At 47.3% G+C, this 20,157-nt stretch overlaps 1 protein-coding gene across 2 annotated transcripts in view; it reads left to right on the top strand.

Moving 5' to 3' along the window:
• Positions 1–20,157, top strand: part of Tbc1d30 (TBC1 domain family, member 30) — an 89,374-nt gene that overhangs the window by 49,498 nt on the left and 19,719 nt on the right. For both annotated transcript variants that reach the window (XM_039080139.2, NM_001427595.1), the window contains 3 exons: positions 4,876–5,044; positions 7,049–7,217; positions 12,977–13,082. In XM_039080139.2, coding sequence (XP_038936067.1) covers positions 4,876–5,044; positions 7,049–7,217; positions 12,977–13,082 — 444 coding nt within the window. The remainder of the gene's footprint in view (positions 1–4,875; positions 5,045–7,048; positions 7,218–12,976; positions 13,083–20,157) is intronic.

Raw genomic sequence — 20,157 nt, 5'->3', positions numbered from 1 at the left:
TCACTCCCATAAGTCACTTTAAAAGCAAGTTAAATATTGAGTGTGTGTGTGTGTGTGTGTGTGTGTGTGTGTGTGTGTGTAAAACACCAAGTATATATTACTTCATAGTTTTCTTGAGTCGGACATCTGGGCATGACTGAGCCAGCTAAGGGACACATCACTCTGGTATTTGTGATGGTGGCCACTGTGATCTTATTTGAAGGCTCACATGGCAGAAGTGTTTGTCCGGTGTGTTCCTGAGGTGGTTGGCAAGGAATTCCTCACAGGCTGTTGAAGTGAGGGGTCTCAGGTGTCCTGTGGTTGGCTGAAGACCTTTTAATTCCTTGCCATGTAAGGTCCCCCATCTCAGACTGGTGACTTACATCCCTAAGAGTAAGGCAGAGGAGATTACAGATTTGCAACCAGATGTCCCCTGTGGTAGCCCTTGTTTTTCCGTATCCATGGTCACTGGGTCAGTTTATATCATAGGGGAAGGGCTTATAGAAGGACTGTGAAGCCAGGGATGTTGCTCAGGTGGCAGAATGCTCACCCGATCTTCACGAAGTTCAGTTCCCAGCACTGCACAGACCAGGTGCGGTGGTGTAGTTCTGCAACTCCAATACTCAGGGGGCAGAGGCACGAGCATCAGGTGGCGTTCAAGACCATAGTCAGAACATAATGAAGTCAAGGTCAGCACAAGCTACTTGAGACTTGTCAACAGAGAGGAGAGTGGTAGACAGACTGAAACAGAGACAGAGACAGACTGAACACACACACACACACACACACACACACACACACACACACACACACACACACTAGCAGAAGAGAGGGACCACTGGGGATCCGTTAGAAGTGACCTGCCCAACTCAGCCGCTTTACTTGTTTGTATTTGGGGCAAGGTATATAGGATGTAAGTAGACGGTGTATGGGAGGTGGCTGCATACAGAAATAAATGTGTCTTTGAATCTTCGATGTCTAAGACCTGTTTTAGTTGAAAGCAATTCTGAAGGCACTCGTGGTGTAAGAGAAGAGGTCTGAAGGTGGGTGGGTAAGTCACCACAGACTGTCTTGGTCACTGGTCTCTTGCTATGAAGGGACTCTATGACCAAGGCAACCCTTGGTAAAGAGAACATTTGACTGGGGGCTTGCTTACGGTGTCAGAGGGTTACTCCATGACCATCATAGCAGGGAGGCCTTGCTACGCTGGAGCAGTAGCTGAGAGCTTGCATCCGGATCTGCAGGCAGGAGGGAGAAAGAACCAGAGGGGAGGAGGCAAGGAGGGGAGGGAGGAGAGAAGAAGGGAGACAGAGAGACACAGAGACAGAGACAGAGACACTGACTGACTGGGCCTGGTCTGAGATTTTGAAATCTCACAGCTCACCCCTAGTGACACACCTTCTTGAAGAAGGTCACATTTCCTAACTCTTCCTAAATAGCCCACCAACTGGGAATGAAACACTCAAATATACGAGCCTACGGGGGTGGGGGATGTTTGCATTCAAACCATCCCAGTATAGATGGAAAAATGAAGGCTTTCAAACGTGGTGGGCAGGGGCCATTGCCTCATATGCCCAGGACCCAGTGAGTCTCCATCTCGTAGCTGAACCTTCACTCTGATGTGGATTTCAGAGTTTGTGCCATATGAGATCTAATCTTTGCCTCCACCTGCTTGACTGTGGGGAATATCTTGGTGATATGGAAAAATAAACAAATGTTCCTCCTGGTTGTAGACTATTGCGGTTGACTTAATTATAAACCCAGCCTGAGTGCATTTACCGTCTCTCTTTCTCTGTCTGTGTATAGAAGGCAGAGCTTTGAAGCTACTTGTTCTTCTAAAAGGTGGTGGGGTTGAGAAGCATTGACCAGTCCAATGCGTGGCTTTGGGATGCTTTAAATTAAGAAACAACTTTAGCTGGACATGGGAGGCAGAGACAGGAGGATGTCTGTGAGTTTGAAGTTAGCCGGGTGAAAAAAACCTATTTTATGTATTCCATCTACTGCCTCTAGTGTTTTTCCTCAGATGTAATTTGAGTGTCTAAAATAGGGAGTGTTCTGTGGAAAGGCTGGAATAAGTGGTTCTGTTTGGAGGTGGGATGGAGAGGTTTAGGGAAAGGTGTATGTGTGTATATGCCAGCCAGAACTCAAATGGACTCAGCAATGCCTGAAAAATTAACAGGTAAGAAGGATGAACTGGACTTAGCAGAGGTAGTACCTAATCTAGGTACTTGGGAGGTGGAGGCAGGAGGATGGAGGGGTTTAAAAATGATTTTTTAATCTTTATTTTATGTGCATTGATGTTTTGCCTACAGGTGTGTCTCTGTGAGGGTGTCAGATCCCCTGAAATCAGAGTTGTGGGCTGCCATGTGGGTGCTGGGACTCTTCCCAGGTCCTCTGGAAGAGCAGCCAGTGCCCTCAGTCACTGAACCATCTCTCCAGCTAGAGGATCTGGAGTTTAAGGACAGCCTTGGCCATATAACAAGTTCAAGGTCTGATCCTGCTTTAAAAGAAAAAACAAAACCATTGCTAAACAAAATAAGAAAGGAAAAAAAAAACCAACAAAACAAAACCCGAGTTCAGAGCGTTCTGTGGGATGCCATGGTGGATTGTGGTTGGTACATGATAATGTGTAGACCTTGGCAGATATCTCACATGCAGAGAGAGGCAAGGTTCATGAAGGGACCTTCCTGACGCCCAGGAAATTATTGGAGATCTGTTTTTCCAGTAGCCATTTTAGCCTCTGCAAGCTAAAACGACTAATTCATAGAAATGAGCAAGCCACTTTTCCTCTTCCTCAGTCCTTGCCACTTTTCCTTTGTAGCTATTTTGTTTAGAAATATTAGTTAAAAATTAGACACGTTCCCATTTCTTCCTCTTCCTCATCTTAATTTAGGACCTAAGACCTGATGCTTGGAATTATGGGTAGAGTGAGGGAGGGCTACGCGGTGCTTGGAATTATGGGTAGAATGAGGGCAGGCTACCTGATGCTTGGAATTATGGGTAGAGCGAGGGCGGGCTGACTTGATATCAGAATTTGAGAGGACTTTAGGCTGATGGTTTTATTGTGTTATAGAATTACCAGCACAATTGGGGCCAGAGGGACCGCTCAGCAGTCAAAACGGTTCAGATCCTCGGAACTCACATGAAAGTTGGATGACTGTGTGGCCTGCCCGTTGGAGGCGGAACCAGGCAATCCCTAAGCAAACAAGCTAGTTAGCCAGACTATTTCTGGGCTCAGGCAGAGATCCTACCTCAGTATAGGATGACGGGCAGAGGGATCGAGGAAGACATCGGTGTCAACCTTGGTACTCCCTATAAACACGCAGTTCCCACAGGACACCCCCCCCCCATCACACCTGCGTATGTACAAAAAAGGAATTACAGCATAATTGAGATTTTTTTGTATTTTTAAAAAAGATTTATTTAATACACATGAGTACACTGTAGCTGTCTTCAGACACACCAGAAGAGGGCATCAGATTCCATTATGGAGGCTTGTGAGCCACCATATGGTTGCTGGGAATTGGACTCAGGACCTCTGGAAGAGCAGTCAGTGCTCTTAAACACTGAGCCATCTCTCCAGCTCCTTTTTTGTAGTTTTAAAGAGGACACAATTTCTTAATAGAAATGTGCCAGCCTGGGCTGCAGCTCAGCGGCAAGGTCGATTGCCTAGAATACCCGAGACCTAGTATGTGGGCCTCTGGTAGCCCATGTGGTTGTGAATGCATTTCCAGGTCTGCCTTGGTGTGGATGCTTTATGCAGGCCTGCTCTTGGGATTTTCATATTGCCTAGTTATAGTGGTCAGGTCCCCAGCACCATAACTAACTAACTAACTAACTAACTAACTAAATGTGTATAACTTAGAAGTGTCACGATGTGCAGATTATGACCTTTAAGTTTGCCTTGACTGTTTCTATCACCTTCTCCTGACCCATGTCCACCAGAGCTTTCTGCATCCCCATCTCCCTCCAGGGACCGGGTGGACTCCCTTTTTCCCTGTGGCTGAGCTGCCTCTCACAGGATATGTTTACTCAGTGAATCTTGTTCTGATGTAACAAAGTCATGGCTCCTTGGGCCTGACCTTCCTGTATGGAAGGCTGCCAGGGGGCTTTTGATCCTTTGAGGCAGGGACTTTCCCACTAGCGAACAGCTAGCTGTGGTTTTGGTCTTTGCTTTTCAGGGGGTGGGGGGCGGGGCATCACAGAGCATTCAGGCTGCCTGCAAAAGGCTACGCACAGAACTGACCCGGGCTTTGTTGGGTCACTTGAGCGGCTTTTGACATTTTAGAAAGGCAACGTGCAAGCAGAAGAAAGCAGTCAGAAGAAAGTGATAATTTGAGGAACTGGAGTGATGTGGCTCTGAGAGAAGTGACAATTAAAAAAGGCAGCAAGTGTGCAAACAAAACCTAGTTCTGTTCTCCGAAGCCTGGGTCGGCCACCCTGATAGCCCAGGTGGCTGTGAGTACCAGGGCCTGCCTCAGCGTGGGTGTTTTATGATGGGCCAGCTCTCAGGACATTCATATCCAGGCTGTAAAACCGGTGACATCAGGAGCAAGGACAGAGGACCCTGCTGAATGCAGGGAACCTGTTCTCATCTCTCCGTGAAGCTGAGGGTTGCATAATTGCAGTTACATATGGGGTGAACTCAGGTCTGGCAGCCATTCTAGAACCCTCACAGCACAGCTGACTTTGGGTTACTTAGATAATTATGCCGCCCTCTCCTTGCGGGGTGGTGGTGGGAGGGTAGGTGAGTCCTGAATTGGTTTCTGACGCATCAGGAGGAACTTTGGTCAGCTGCTTCTGTGTCTTTTTGCTGTGCCTTTTTATTTTGGGCATATTGGGATCCTGGCGGGTATGAAGCAGGCTTGTCATTTATTCATTTATTTTTTTTTTAAGATTATGATTTACCTGATTGATAAGGTGCTCCCTGAAAGCTACTTTGTCAATAATCTCCGGGCACTGTCTGTGGATATGGCTGTCTTCAGAGACCTCCTGCGACTGAAGCTCCCTGAGCTGTCTCAGCACCTCGACACTCTTCAGAGAACTTCAAACAAAGAGAGCGGAGGTAAGGAAGATGCTTGGCTACTGTGTTTCCGAAAGCATTTGGCTGGGTTCTGCTCTGTGTTATGAGTTTAGGAGTTCTGGAGGGAAACAGGTTGCCAGGTGTTTCTGTTTAAAGGGCGTGGTATAATCACACCTTCATTTCCAGAGAACAAACACAATACCGAGAATATGTAGAGTCTCATGCTGGAACTGTCGGCAGGACGTGGATGGGTAGCCGGTTAAGAGCCTAAGTCTACGCTGGGGATTTAGCTCAGTGGTAGAGCGCTTACCTAGGAAGCGCAAGGCCCTGGGTTCGGTCCCCAGCTCCGAAAAAAAGAACCAAAAAAAAAAAAAGAGCCTGAGTCTACGTTGGTTCTGGGTCAGCATATGTTCAGCTCTACACACTGGTGAATACGGTCCATTCAGTTAAACCAAACCGGCACAGGACCAATAGGACTTTCTAAAACCTGCGCTAGGGGAGCACTTTGGCACAGACTGTGACCTCGGTAGAAGCAATAGGGTTATGGAAAAGAAGATCTAGGGGAGCGGGAGGTGTCACTGACAGGTAGTGGACATCCTCCTGAGTCTACTGTGGCTGCTTTTCTGCAATGGTGTTCTCTCTGAACACCAGAGACTCGTCGGACGTTTGCTGAGCTTCTGTCTGTGATCCCCGGTTGCTGTGGTAGACCACACACGTAGTCTGGCCTGACCTGTACATTTAAAGCTGGGAACGCAGGGCTGGGTTGCAGGCCAGTGATGACTCTTATCCAGCAAGTATCAGGGTCCTAGGTCCCTGGCAACAGCAAGAGGAAGAATCGAGGTGGAATGAAGTAACAACGGGGGCACCTTAAAGGATGCTGTTTCCGAGACAAGGTCCTACTGTGTATGCCATGCTGGCCTCAGGCTTAGCGGAAATCCTCCTGTCTCAGTCTCTTGATGCTGAAACTACAAGTTTGTACCAATATGCAGGGCTATATTTAAGGGTTCTAAAGACCTAGTTATTATTAAAATACACCTGAGGTTTTAGAGATAGCTGAGTGTCTAATGATCTTGTATGATCCGGCTGCTGTGTAACTCTGTGTCTTCATGGTAGTGGCAGACACCGGTTATTGACATGCAGGCTTTCTGTCAAGTCCCTTTGCTCTTGACCTTGAGGAATAACCTTGGGCTCTCTAGTCTTAGAGCATGCATTGTTCACAGGAGAGAAGAAAATGAGTTCAGGGAACCTATTATTTTTTTGCTTGCCCTGAGGTAGTTGTACTGTTGACAGTCATTGGAGAGACGAGGGTAAAAATCTAATAGACACTTCTAGTCACGTGGGGTGGAAAAGAGTGCTGAGTTTTTAGTGGATTCAGAAATTCCAAAATGGGATGGATCTGTCTTTAAAAATCGTGTATCACTTAGTTCAATTTTTCAATTTAAAGTTGTTTAAGACCTAAGTATTCTGGAATCTTTTCCGGCTTATTTTCTGTTTCACTCTATTGTGATCTCGGAATTATACAACTTAAGGGATAAGTAATATATGGTAAGACGTTTTAGTCCTCATAGCTAACTGCATTTGAAGTGGGAACTGTAAGATTTTGAAAGTCCGCCGGTGGTTTTGGCTCTTCTGGGCCTTGAACCTAAGGTCTCATAGGTACCAGGCGAGCACCAGCCCCAGAGTTTGTGTTTGAGCAGATGCGATGGCTTCTTCTCACTTTTTTTTTTTGTTTGTTTGTTTTGTTTTGAGGAAAGCTTTCTCCTTCATTTTAAGCAGCCTTTAGTAAGTACGGCCAGATCTGGTTCGGGTAAAAACTTCTGAAGTGTGGCAAAGAATTTAGGACTCTCATGTTCTGCAGCTTTCTACTGAAAACGTTTCCTTTAGAAACAAGGGAGAGGAAAAGGAAGAAACCCGTTAAGGGATACAAAGGAGGCAGCCAGGAAGCAGCACTCTTTGGGTTGGCATGGGAGAAAGAAAGGGCGCCACGGGCCATGCACCTTACACATCTGCTCTCTCAAGGCCTTCTGTGTCCTTTCTGTGTTTCAGGCGGATATGAGCCCCCGCTCACCAATGTCTTCACGATGCAGTGGTTCCTTACGCTCTTTGCCACGTGCCTCCCTAACCACACGGTTCTGAAGATCTGGGACTCAGTATTCTTTGAAGGTTCAGAGATCATCCTGAGGGTGTCGCTGGCTATCTGGGCAAAACTGGGAGAGTGAGTGATTATCTCTTTTGTCCTCCGCTGTTAGCCGCCTTTGGGCTCCTCAGGACACAGTGTGAGAAAGCAGGCTGTGAGCTGGGGTGAACTGTGGCCTCCCACGAACCTCAGCAGGCTCCTGGCTTCTTGCCAGCTAGGCACCAGCGATGTGGGTCTGCTCCCAGCCCAGTACATAGCCCTCCGGGTTTCTCCTGGCCCGAGTGTTTCTGCTGACCCAACGCCTCTCCCACAAATGCCTGGTCTGCCTCACCAGAGCTCCGAGATATCTCTCTTGGTCTCCGCAGCCAGATGCTGGCAAACGCTAGCTGCGGGTGAGCTTTTGCCAGCCCGCGCTCTGTTGCGGTTACCTCTCCCCTGGACCTCTCTCCTTGCCCAATCTTCCTGTTCCAAAGCCTGGCCAAATTCCACTCGGGCTGTGTTTTTTCCCTCTGGCCCAAATGAGTCGCTGCGAATGCAAAAACACCAGACAATCTTAGTTTAGAATCGACAGGTGACACAACCGCTGGGAGCGGAATCTATCGATCTAAACCATTAACTATTCTAGTTAGAAATCTGCTGGTGGTGGATCTGCCACCAGACCTAACAGGCCCCAGTCTACACCTTGCTTGCTTTCGCTTCACCTCCTAGGGCAAAAGAACAAAAGGGTTTGCTCCCTCCTGCATCCTCTCTTCCTCTCTCTGACCCTGAAGCCCCACCTCCTTGTCACCCAGTGATTGGCTTTTTGCTGACTTTATTATCCAATCAGTTAATTAGGGGAAAGTGCTGCTACACCGACCTGCAAACTTCTTCCAGGTTCCTCATCTCTGTATCTGGCCCCTTCCTCAGCAGAGGCTTTCAGGACACTCCTGTGGAGGAGGAAAGAGGAATTAGCTAGAGAAGAAACTGCTGTATCTGGAAAGAAATAGGCAGGCTTGTTGGTGCATATCGCAATTGGGATTATTTCATTTTCTTTCTTCTTTCTTTGAGGTTGAGTTTTATCCGGTGTAGGTTGGCTTTGACTTACTATGTAATGGAGAATGACCTTTACCGCCTGATCCCCAGCCTCTACCTCCCCCAAACTGGGATTATAGATGTGCATTGCCACATCCAGCTCTTATTATTAATCATAATTATTTTGTTCTGATTTTAGAGCGGTGATAAAACTAAATGAATTTCCCTGAACAAAGCGTATCTATGCCTGTACAGTGGGTAGGAGAAGGTGTACCTGTACAGTCTGTAGGAGAAGGTGTACCTGTGCCTGTACAGTCTGTAGGAGAAGGTGTACCTGTGCCTGTACAGTCTGTAGGAGAAGGTGTACCTGTGCCTGTACAGTCAGTAGGAAATGGTATACCTGTGCCTGTACAGTCAGTAGGAAAAGGTGTACCTGTGCCTGTACAGTGGGTAGGAGAAGGTGTACCTGTGCCTGTACAGTCTGTAGGAGAAGGTGTACCTGTGCCTGTACAGTCGGTAGGAGAAGGTGTACCTGTGCCTGTACAGTCGGTAGGAGAAGGTGTGCCTGTGCCTGTACAGTCGGTAGGAGAAGGTGTACCTGTGCCTGTACAGTCGGTAGGAGAAGGTGTACCTGTGCCTGTACAGTCGGTAGGAGAAGGTGTGCCTGTGCCTGTACAGTCAGTAATACAATACAAGATGCTTCCTCTCCATCATGAGAAATTTTCAACATATTAAAATCTGGTTCTACCAGAACATAAAACCAACCAAATTTCACTTCCTGTCCCTAGTAGTAGTAGTGAGAAAAATGACATGTTTCTGCTCACTTAAAGTCAACTCAAGAAGCAGAGAAATTTGCAGTGAATGACTGGAGTAGGTAACGATGACAACATGTCAGAAACTAGTAAGTCAATGGCAGTGTTTTAGATGTTTTTAAAATTACACTCATTTATTTGTCTGTCTTCATATGCATGGGCACCATAACATGTGTATGTCGGGTAGAAGACAACGCACAGGCCTGGTTCTCTTTGGCTACCATCTGGCTTCCGAGGATGGAGTTTAAGTTGCCAGGCTTGGCAGCAAGCTCCTTTTCCACGGAGCCATCTTGCCTGCTCTGTTCTAAGGTTTTTTTTTTTTTTTTTTTTTTTTTTTTTTTTTTTTTTTTGCTAGCCTTTTTATTTATAACTTGTTTGTGGAATGTAGTTTTTTAAAGGGAAAGATCTGGCAGCCATCAGTTCGTAGGTTTAAAAACTCATTAATGTATGTATTTGTAAATATTACACAGCTGTCGTCTTTTACTGTATGATGATTTCCAGACAGATGAGCCAGTAAGTCTGTGTCTGTGAGGCTCTCGGTGCTGTTTGCTTGCCTTTCCACTTCCTCCCAGGATGCCCTTCTTTCTGCACTCTCCACAGTGTAGGCCTTCTGAGGGTGCTAGCCCATGACTGCATAATTGTCTATAGCAGTAGAGTAGGTGCTGTACCCTAGGATGGGTCAGTGCTGGTCACTCCTGCTAGTCCTCAGTGATGAGGCAGGAACAGAGGGGGGGTCCTACTGCTCCCCTCTGCTCACTTTCTGTCACATCAGAAGTTATTCCTAGTGTGGCAGCAGGATTGGCACTGGTGAAATCATTGCTTTAGTAAGAGGCAGCACTCAGGGAGTGCTCCAAGTGGGCAGCATGTGTGCTCTGAGTGCTGTGCATGTGTGCTGTGCATGTATGCTCCAAGTGCTCTGCATGTGTACCATGCATGTGTGCTGTGCATGTGTGCTGTGCATGTGTACCATGCATGTGTGCTGTGCATGAGTGCTTTGCATGTGTGCTGCTCATGTGTGCTGTGCATGTGTGCTCCAAGTGCTCTGCATGTATACCATGCATGTGTGCCATGCATGTGTGCCGTGCATGAGTGCTCTGCATGTGTGCTGTGCATGTGTGCTGTGCATGAGTGCTGTGCATGAGTGCTCTGCTTGTGTGCTCTGCTTGTGTGCTATGCGTGAGTGCTCTGCATGAGTGCTGTGCATGAGTGCTGTGCATGAGTGCTGTGCATGAGTGCTCTGCTTGTGTGCTCTGCTTGTGTGCTGTGCATGAGTGCTGTGCATGTGTGCTGTGCATGAGTGCTGTGCATGTGTGCTGTGCATGTGTGCTGCTCATGTGTGCTCTGCTTGTGTGCTGTGCATGTGTGCTGCTCATGTGTGCTGTGCATGTGTACCGTGCATGTGTTCTCTGTTTGTGTTAGCTCATTAATGCTTTCCATCATCCTACATGTGTTGTTCTTTTACCATCTTCATTTTAAAATTTATTATATCTGCACATCTATGTTTCTACGTATGAGTGTGTATGCATACATGTGTACATGTGTATGTGTGTATGAGTGTCTGTGTCTGAGTGTGTGTGTATGTATATGAGTATGTGTATGAGTGTCTGTGTGTATATGAGTGAGTGTGTGTATGAGTGTGCATGTGTATGAGTGCATGCATGTGTGTGTGCATGGATGTGTATTTATATGAGTATGAATGTGTATGAGTGTATGTGTGCATGAGTGTGTATGTGTATGAGTGTGCATGCATGTATGCATGCGTGTGTATGAGTATGCTTGTGTGTGTATATGCTTGTGAGTGTGTGTGTCTTGTGTGTGTGTGCCGAGGTTCAGGGATGTCAGAAGAGGGTGCTAGAGTCTCTTAGAGCTGGAATCGTGGCAGCTGTGAGCTCCTAGAGATGGGTCCTGGGGACTGAATCCAGAGATCACTCTAACCACAGAGCTACCACCTTTCTTTACAGCCATGAGTTCAGTGAGAAACACTGTGCTGAACCAAGGCATCCTGGCTCTAGAATTTGTGCTTTTCATTATGCAAGTCTCCTGCTCAGGAATGGTTGCATTTTATGAATTGTAAATGTTTCAGGGGCTGTGCTGAGGATAATTACACAGCTCTTCAGCTCGAGGCTCGTGAGGAGCAAGGAAAGGCTACCAACATCCATCTAGTGCCGACAGCGCCTGTCATTACATGAGGCAGTTTGAGTATATTATCTCATTTGGTTCTCTCAATAACCCCTCGGAGCAGAGGAGATTGTCCCTCCCTGTCTTTCCGAGTGAGAAAATTATCTGAGAAGGTTAATTAACTCGTTCACAGTCACGCAGCTAATGAGAAGCAGAGCTGGGACTTGTGCCTGGAGCTCTGGACCCTGGTGGTATAAAGCTTCCCCAGATAATGCTGGAAAAACATCCACTGTGCATGGGTAGCCTCGGGTCTGTGGATATGTGAATAATGCTTGTGCCTTGTATTGTCTGTGGGTCCTCTCTAGTTGCCTTCCTCCCTTTTACTCAGCAGAACCATTTGGGATTCTTGACCGGCTCGCTGCAACAGCATGCTTTTGTCTGTCTTTCTCTCAAGACTTCCGTAATGGCACACTCCCTCACACTCAGCCTATGTCCTCCTCAGTCTTCCTAACTGTGCCCAAACATGCCAAGCCATCTCTAAACCAACCTTGCCAAGGACATGGCTGTTTAAAAAACCCTTGGGTCACTTGTGCCCTGGAGAGGCTCCAAAGGCAGATAGGGCCTTTGGGATCTGCTCTCCTAGCTCTTGGTCTTGACTCTCAACAGCTCCCTCTGGCTGTGCAATGACTTCCCTTCCATGAACATCAGTTGGTCTCAGGCAATAGCAAGAAGTTCCCCGGACAGGTCTGCTGTCTTCTACATCAGGCTTTGCAATGCTTCTTCTAGAACATTAAACAAAAACAAAAACAAAAAAACCCCAAAAACCAAAACCAAAACAAAAAACCCTCCCATTTATTATACACTGTCTGCATTTATGCCTACAGGCCAGAAGAGGGCGCCAGATCCCATTACAGATGGTAGTGAGCCACTACATGGTTGATGGGCATTATTATTTTATAATAAGACTTCCACACTGTGTTTCCCTTTCTTGCTTACACAGTGGGGTGGGGGAGGGGGTTGGGGAAGATCTAAGTGGGGAGAGATTTGAGCCTGGGATCTCCCCATTACACCTGTGTTTTGAATGACCATGTGGAAATTGCCCGACATTAGTGCAGATCAGAACAAGCTTTATGGTCGGTAGGCAAACAGGATCGTCTAACCGTGCAAAAACCTCTGTGACAGATCAGCCGGAAACACCCAGAGCTTACCATTTTATGCCGTTCCTCTTGCTCCTCTTTAGAAGGCAGTTTAAAGTCTCAGCAGTGCCACAGGTTCCCAGATGACAGCTGCCTTCCCGAGAAATCAGCGAAGCCTGTGGAGACAGTCTGTAGACAGGATGTAACGTTCCCACAGTCTACTTAGCTTGACTGTGGTTTGGATTCAGTCTATTCATGGTATCCACGAAGATTAAGTCCGACTAATTATTTCTGTGGGGGGGTAGCTGCTTTCAGTTCCCAATTTTGTGGTTCTGATTTCTGGTCACTGGTGTGTGTTCTGATGAACACACCACTCTCCTCACAGGAAAAATAAAGACACCCTTTGGGGCTACGAGGCTCCAGAAGCTATGCAGAGGAGATGTGAACTCATTCTATAATGACTATCTCAAAAATCCTGTCTGCTGTTAGTTTTATCTTCACGTTTTTTTTTTTAATTAGCTCTTGCTGTGTTTCCATGGTTGACCTTGAACTCTTGCGCTCTAATGATCCCCCGAGTCAGCCTTCCTAGTCGTTAGTAGGACCACCTTGCCCTTGGTGATTTTGGTCTTTGCTTCACAGCAGACTGCACTGTGAGAGTGGCCAGCGCTTTACTGATGGTAAGAGGCAGTCCCTGGACCCATCATGCAGCATGCGTGCTCTGACTGAGGTCTTTTTCTGCTCTTTTTTTCCTCTCACCTAGGCAGATAGAATGTTGTGAAACAGCAGACGAGTTCTACGGTACCATGGGGCGCCTTACCCAGGAGATGCTGGAGCACGATCTCTTGCAGAGCCATGAGCTCATGCAGGTGAGTGACAGCCCGGGCAGCTTGGGATGGGAGGCCCAGGACCAAGGAAAGACAGTTGGTGTTGTTCTGAGGACTGGCCTTGGGGGAAACGTATCAGCCAGTCCTCCGACTTAGCTTTTCCACCAGCCAAGAGTTTATAATTCGATAAGAACCTTTGTCGCAAGAGAAAGGAAGACACAAATGACTATTTGTTGCCTAAAATATGCTTAGGTATACGGTTAAAAAAAAGCTGGGGGAAAAAATCATCAGTGTTTATTGCGAATCCGACTCTGAGATTTAAAGACGTCTGTATTTGTTGTTTGGTGTGTGTGGACATGGACCTGTGCGTACCACGCCATTCTTGTGGAGGTCAGGGGACAGCCCTCAAGACTTGTTTCTCTCCTTTCACTGAGAGGTGCAAGTTTGTCAGACTCGTGTGGCAAGCCCTTTGCCTGCTGAGCTGTGTTGCTAGCCCTACTTCTGAGACTTGTGCATGGTGACGTATGGATGAAGTATTTATGAGGGGAAAGGAGTGACTAGGTTTGGGGTGGAGATTAACCTGCATCTAGGCTTATGTTTGGCTGACGGTAGGTATCATGTATTACAAGTGCCAGCGTGAGAGGCGCGAGGGGTTTGGTTATCTTTCTGGCATGTTTTGTCAATAGGTTCTGGGACACCATTTTATCCTCAGCCCCCTCCAGTCCTTTGGGTCCCTTCTAATGTTTCTGTCTCCCCCTTTGTTCCCAATCAATTATGGATCGTACCCAAAGCCGTTCTTGGGACTTGTCTTTTCTTCCCGGCTATTTCTCTCTTCTTTCTCTTGGTTTCACTTGTATGTTGGGTTTCTCTCCTGTCTTAGTCAGGGTTTCTATTCCTGCACAAACACCATGACTGAGAAGCAAGTTGGGGAGGAAAGGGTTTATTCAACTTACACTTCCACACTGCTGTTCATCACCAAAGGAAGTCAGGACAGGAACCCACACAGGGCAGGAAGCAGGAGCTGATGCAGAGGCCATGGAGGGATGTTACTTACTGGCTTGCTTCCCCTGGCTTGCTCAGTTTGCTCTCTTATAGAACCCAGGATGCCAGCCCAGGGATGGCACCACCCACAATGGGCTGGGCCCTTCCCCCTTGGTCACTAATTGAGGAAAATGCCTTACAGCTGGGTCTCATGGAGGCATTTCCTCCAGGGAGGTTCCTTTCTCTGTGATAACTCCAGCTTGTGTCATGTTGACACACAGAACCAGCCAGTACATTGCCTATGGCCATTTTGGGGACTGGGATTCAGTCAACGGACTATAAGACTGAGGCACCACTGTAGAAATGAATATCACCCTCTACTCACTCCTCACTCCTGGTACCCCAGCTCCTTCTCAGGAAGGCCTGCTCCTGGCTGAACTTGTCAGATTTGCTGGGAATACAGATAGTCTGCTATAACTTCCCTGGGCATTTGTATTTGAATGTCAGTGCTCTGTCAAATCTCACCCCTCCTTCCTTCCTGTCTCCAAAGAGGAAATGTTTGGTTTGACAGCTGGTTTCTGATTCTAGCTCTTCTTATACATCTTGGTCATCGCTGTCCCGTCTTAGATGTTTTCTTTTTTCTTTTTCTGTTGAGATTGTTCTTTGCAGCACGGTTCCATGTCTTACTTTTCATGCGTGAAATCCTTTAATTCCTACAAACTGCTAGAATCCTGTGCTCAAAGTAGGACTTGGAGAGAGACAAGGCCTTCTTTCTCACCTGTGGAACTCCAAGGGCTCCTTACAGCCCGCAGAGCTCACCACCAGAGCCTCAGCCCCTGCTCTGACTCTCCTCACCTCAGGTAGAGTGCCTGTCCGTTCCTTTTGTACCCCATCCTTGTCACGTTGGGTCAAATTGTTTTCCACACTTGAACCGTCACCTGGAAGCAGCCCCCTGTCCTCCTGTCCTCCTGTCCTCCTGTCCAGTCCTGCTTCTCCTGCCCTCACACATCTTCCTCCAGGAACTCTCTGTGCTTCATGAGGTTCCCCTCATCATCCCAGAGGACACCATTCTCTTCATGTTTTCCTTCACGCCTCGCACGAGAGCCTTGACCTCATTCTGTTGTGGCCAAGACTGCATTTTATTTCCTCATAATGTTGCGAGCTCCTTGAGGACAGGGCCTGTGCTTAGCATTTCGTTCTTGATGAGAGTTTCTCAGAGAGCGTTGCCTCTGCCCTGGACTGCAGCTCACCCACCCTACTTGCCCTTTGGGGGTCGGAGGTGAGGTGGTGCAGAGTCAAGATGCAGACTCCGGGAGCAGGTGAGAAGCAATGAAGCAAGCTCATCTGAACACTGCTGCAGGCTCTTTAATACCCTCCACCTGTGCCTCATTGGTTCCAAGAAAGCCTCTCTTCTAACAGCAGTTCCCGATTGGCTGGCATTGTCTGTGTCAGCAATCTTTGATCTCTCAGGCAGTCCTCAATTAGGTCCTCCTGCAGGGAATGCTTTTGCAGCTGCACAGTCCCTGGCATTTACCTAGAGGTTACCCTGACTGTATAGGCTGGTTTTGTGTGCCAACTTGATACAAGCTGGAGTTATCATAGAGAAAGGAGCCTCTCTTGAGGAAATGCCACCGTGAGACCCAGCTGTAAGGCATTTTCTCAACTAGTGAGTAAGAGGGGAGGATCCAGCCCATCCCTGGGCTGGTAATCTTGGGTTCTATAAGAGAGCAAGCTGAGCAAGCCAGGGGAAGCAAGCCAGTAAGCAGCATCCCTCCATGGCCTCTGCATCAGCTCCTGCCTCCTGACCTGCTTGAGTTCCAGTCCTGACTTCCTTTGGTGATGAACAGCAGCGTTGGAAGTGTAAGCTGAATAATAAACTCTTTCCTCCCCAACTTGCTTCTTGATCATGATGTTTTGTGCAGGAATAGAAACCCTGACCAAGACACTGACGTACCTGCTACAGGAGAGTTTATTAATTTATGAAGCAAAAATTTATTGAGTCCATGGTTTGTTTTCTGTGCTTTTCAGTCAGCATTTACTGAGTTAAACAATACTCATCATAGATGATGGCCCTCTCATAGTCTCTCAGCATTTTGCTGCCAGAGTTCTCATCCTCTTCTTGCTTTAGTGGTTGTTATGTTGTCCTATGGATTGGAACCTTTTGTGTGAGAATTTTCTCCTGGGGAGAGAGGGGTATAGGTAATATCCACTTCTCTCCTCACAGTGTTCCAATGACAGAGCAAAGTTTGAGTCTGCCAAGGTTCACCTCAGTAGAACCAGTGAGTTTATTAGGCAAATTACAGAGCATGGTTGAGGGGTTATGGGTAGAGCATAGATGACCTTAAAGCCTCCACTCTGGAAGGTCTACATCCAGCATGGCTTTGTAGACAGAGCTCCCTCCTCTACTTATTCCTCACCTGTATACAAAGACTTTGAGGCCACATGTAATTAGGTCAGCACACACCTGGTTGGAGAGGGTGGTGGATATTCAGGCCATGATCTGAGTAGGACCAGCCAAACTCCAGAAGACAGTGGCAGTTTAGATGGGAGGATAGTGCTGTTGTACCACAGTGTCTTTGTTACTTTTGTTGTTGTTGAGACAGGGCTGTAGCTCAGGCTGGCCATGAAGTCCTGGTAGTCCTCCTTCTATAGTCTTGAGTGCTGGAATGGCAGGTGTGTGAAACTATGCTGGGCTGTCACTACCCGATATAAGCCAAATGCTCTGGTCTCAGGTTCTAGCCTCTGTATAGACAACTCAGTATTTTTTGACTATCCCTAAAAGTTAGGTGCTGTGCTTAAATCTTGGAGACAATGTGGGAAGAGAAAGTTGGGGCTGTGCTCTGAGACATGTTTGAAGGACTGAGAAGAGAATTCCCAGGGGGAAAAGGCAGTTAGGGAGAAGGCAGATGGCGTCACACGATGTTTTCATGAGGGAATGAATCGATGTCTGGTGCCTTTAATGATGAATAGGAGTTGTCTAGCTCTGTGTCTGAGTGTTGGGGGCTGCACATGCATGTTACAGAAAAATATGTGTGTGTGTGTGTGTGTGTGTGTGTGTGTGTGTGTGTGTGTGTGTTTCCAATTCAACCTAAGCTAGGGCCATCTGGGATAAGGAACTGCGCTTGAGAAAACACCTCCATTAGATTGGCCTTGCTCCATCAGAGCAAGTCCTGTGGGGGCATTTTCTTTATTAAGGGTTGATGTGTGAGGGCCCAGCCCACTGTGGGTGGAGCCACCCTTGAGTGGGTGACTCTGGGTTGTATAAAAGTGTCAGTTAGCAAATCAGTGAACAGGGCTCCTCCATGCTCTGTCCTTGGTTCTTGCTTCTGGGTTTCTGTTTGAGTTGCTGCCCTGACTGTCCTCAATGAAGGACTGTGACCTTGAGACCATTCCTTTCCCCTGAAATGGGGAAACACAGCAACAGGGAGGCAGAGGGCAGTGTGTGTTGAGGGCATCGGTGCAGAGGTGATGGACAGCGGTCTCTGTTACAGTTGTTTTCCTCACTGCTGTGACAGATACGACAAAATGCAACCTAAGTGAAAGCTTCCTTTGGGCCATAGTTTAGAAGGCACATTGTGGCCAGGCAGGTACAGCAGACTTCACGGTGGCAGCAAGACACAGCTGGAGTTCCTTACATCTGGGAAGACAACCGAACAGAAACAAGGGTGTCTGGCCTTAGTGTTTTTGTTTAGTTTAGGATTCTAGCCCCCGAAAGGTGATGTTTATCTTCAGGATGGACTTCCTTCCTCAGTTAAATACTCTCTGGAAACATCCTCATGGACATGTCCAGAGATGTGTCTCCTAAGTGAGTCTACATCTTGCCAAATTGACATCGAAGACGAACTAGTCTACCCTCTTGTCAACTTGAAAACCAAATGTTATCACTTTGTATCTTAGCAGCGGCTGAGGGGGCAGCAGGAGCAGAAGGTAGAGCTGACAGTCGGCAGGTAAGGGGCACCATCAGGGTGGATCTTCAGGGACTGGGACGTGGAAGACTCCAGCCACTGCACAGAGCCTGATTACGGTCAGGGATTGTGCTTCCTGCTGGTGTAGGTAGCGTCTTTTTGCCCTCTGCTAAGGAAGAAAGAGGAGCTGCCAATCAGAAAGACTTTCAAGGGTGGGAGCTGTGTTTTCTGCCAACCATTTGGAAAAAGCTGTGAAACATAGATTTGGAAAATTCAACCTGACACCAGGAAGACCTGTGGGGAGGCCATGGAGGGTGAGGGCAGGAATGGGACAGAGATGTCACACACAAAGTGAAACCTACTAGACAAGGTCATGGACACGGTGTAGGGGTGAGGGAGAAAAATGGGGAAACGAGAGCAACCCTGAGTTCCTGGTTTACGAGAAAGCAGCATTTATGAAGGAGGAAGGTGGGCTTGTTTCCAGACAGCAGGCTTGGAGGTGTGCTGTGGGCTTCCCCATCCCTTAACTGTGGCCCTCTGCACTGCTCCCCAGCTGGATCTCTCACTCATGCCATAGCTCTGTTCTTGCCCAAGCCTCTGTAGGCTGTGCTTCTGCTGATGCACTGTCAGGACAATTCTACTGGTCTACCTGTGTCCTCCACCTCTTTGTTACCTCAGCCCTCAGTGACAGAGCCTCCTCTGGTGGTGTGTCTTTGGTATTGAAGATGTTCAGCAATTGCTTTCATATTAATTGTAGACTCTCTGGTCTTGTTTGCAATTTTGTGAAGTGTGTGAACCTTCTAAGTGTGTGAATCTTGGGTCGGAAGACAGTTGCTTTCAAAGCAGAAACATCTCAGGAATATAGTCAGTGCCAGTGTTGGTCAGTAGGTACTTCTGATGCAGGTGGGTCTTAGACCACTTAGAAAAACACTGGCTTGAAAGAAACCTAAGATCACAGCTAACATAATCTCTGACGTCCTAGAGAGGAAACAGGGTTGGATTGTGAGCAGTTTGCCAGCTGCTTGCTTGTTTCGTTGCTGACCCAGGACTGAGCCCCATGTCCCTGACTCCTGGCCCAGTTTATGCTTTTCCTGACCACCCTGCACTTTACTCTAAAGATGTCTTTCTAACCGTGAAATCCTTAGACGATTAGCCACGAATCAGTTCACAGAGAGTTTAAATGTGGCCAGAAGGAAGGAAGATCTGCAGGAGCGTGAGTTTCTAATTAGGCATCGGAAAAGAGATGGCTTTTTTAATCCTGCCTTCTGAGAACTTAGAGGGAGAACCATAGGCCCTGGATGGTCTGCAAGACCACATGGGCATTGTTCCTCCTGTCCTGTGAGGGAAGACGCGCTAGGCTGAATTTTATGCATTATGTGTCCATGTTTCCTATAAAACATGTCAGTAATGGAAAAGGAAACATAATTGCTTTTCGGCAGGGCCTAAATATAAGTGTCTATTTAAATGTACACTGGTGGTTCAGAGAGTAAAGAGACTTATGGATTTTCCTTGGCATGAGGGGATGTTAGAGAGAGAAGTGGCAAATACCATTCCAAGCCACTTTCTGTTCTTTATTCACTCTAAAAGCACTTAGTGGCTGTGATCTGGCTTCGGCAACAGTTGTGAAATGACTCCGTGTGAAATCCATGAGCTGGCTGGATAGAAGGTCTTTATTTTTTGAGCTAAGGAGGATGCAAGGATTCTCCCACTTGGAATTTCTCTAGTGCTTTCTAAATCTACACAAACTAGGACTGGAACCCCCCTCCCCACCATATTACTTTCCACTAATTCTGCAGTGGCTACTAGTATACATTTTAAACATTGTATTATGTATTTATTTGTGTCTGTCTGTCTGTCTCCACCCCCCCATGTGTGTATGTGTCTATGTCTGTGTGTACATGTCTATGTATTAGCTGGTATACATGTGCCACAATGCATGTGTAGAGGTCAGTGGAAACTTGTCAGTTCTCTCCTGCCAAGTGGGTCCTGGGGATTGAACTCAGGTCCTCAAGCTTAGCAGAGTCATCTTTCCAACCCTTCTGGTTTTCGTTAATTGATAGTATTAGACGGGCGATTGGAGTGTGCCAGCGAAGTAAGGTATCTGGATCACGGTAGATTCCAGACAATCTCGGCGGTAAATTCCTTAAGGACCATGGAGGGAGGGTCGTAGGTGTTTTGAAAACCTCACCTTGTTGGGGAATGATGGGTTCATCTGGAGGCAGCAGCACCTG

The sequence above is a fragment of the Rattus norvegicus genome, chromosome 7 (genome assembly GCF_036323735.1).
Source record: "Rattus norvegicus strain BN/NHsdMcwi chromosome 7, GRCr8, whole genome shotgun sequence".
NCBI lineage: Eukaryota > Metazoa > Chordata > Mammalia > Rodentia > Muridae > Rattus > Rattus norvegicus.
Note: the sequence above shows the minus strand (reverse complement) of the source record. Positions and strands in the feature narration are given on the sequence as shown.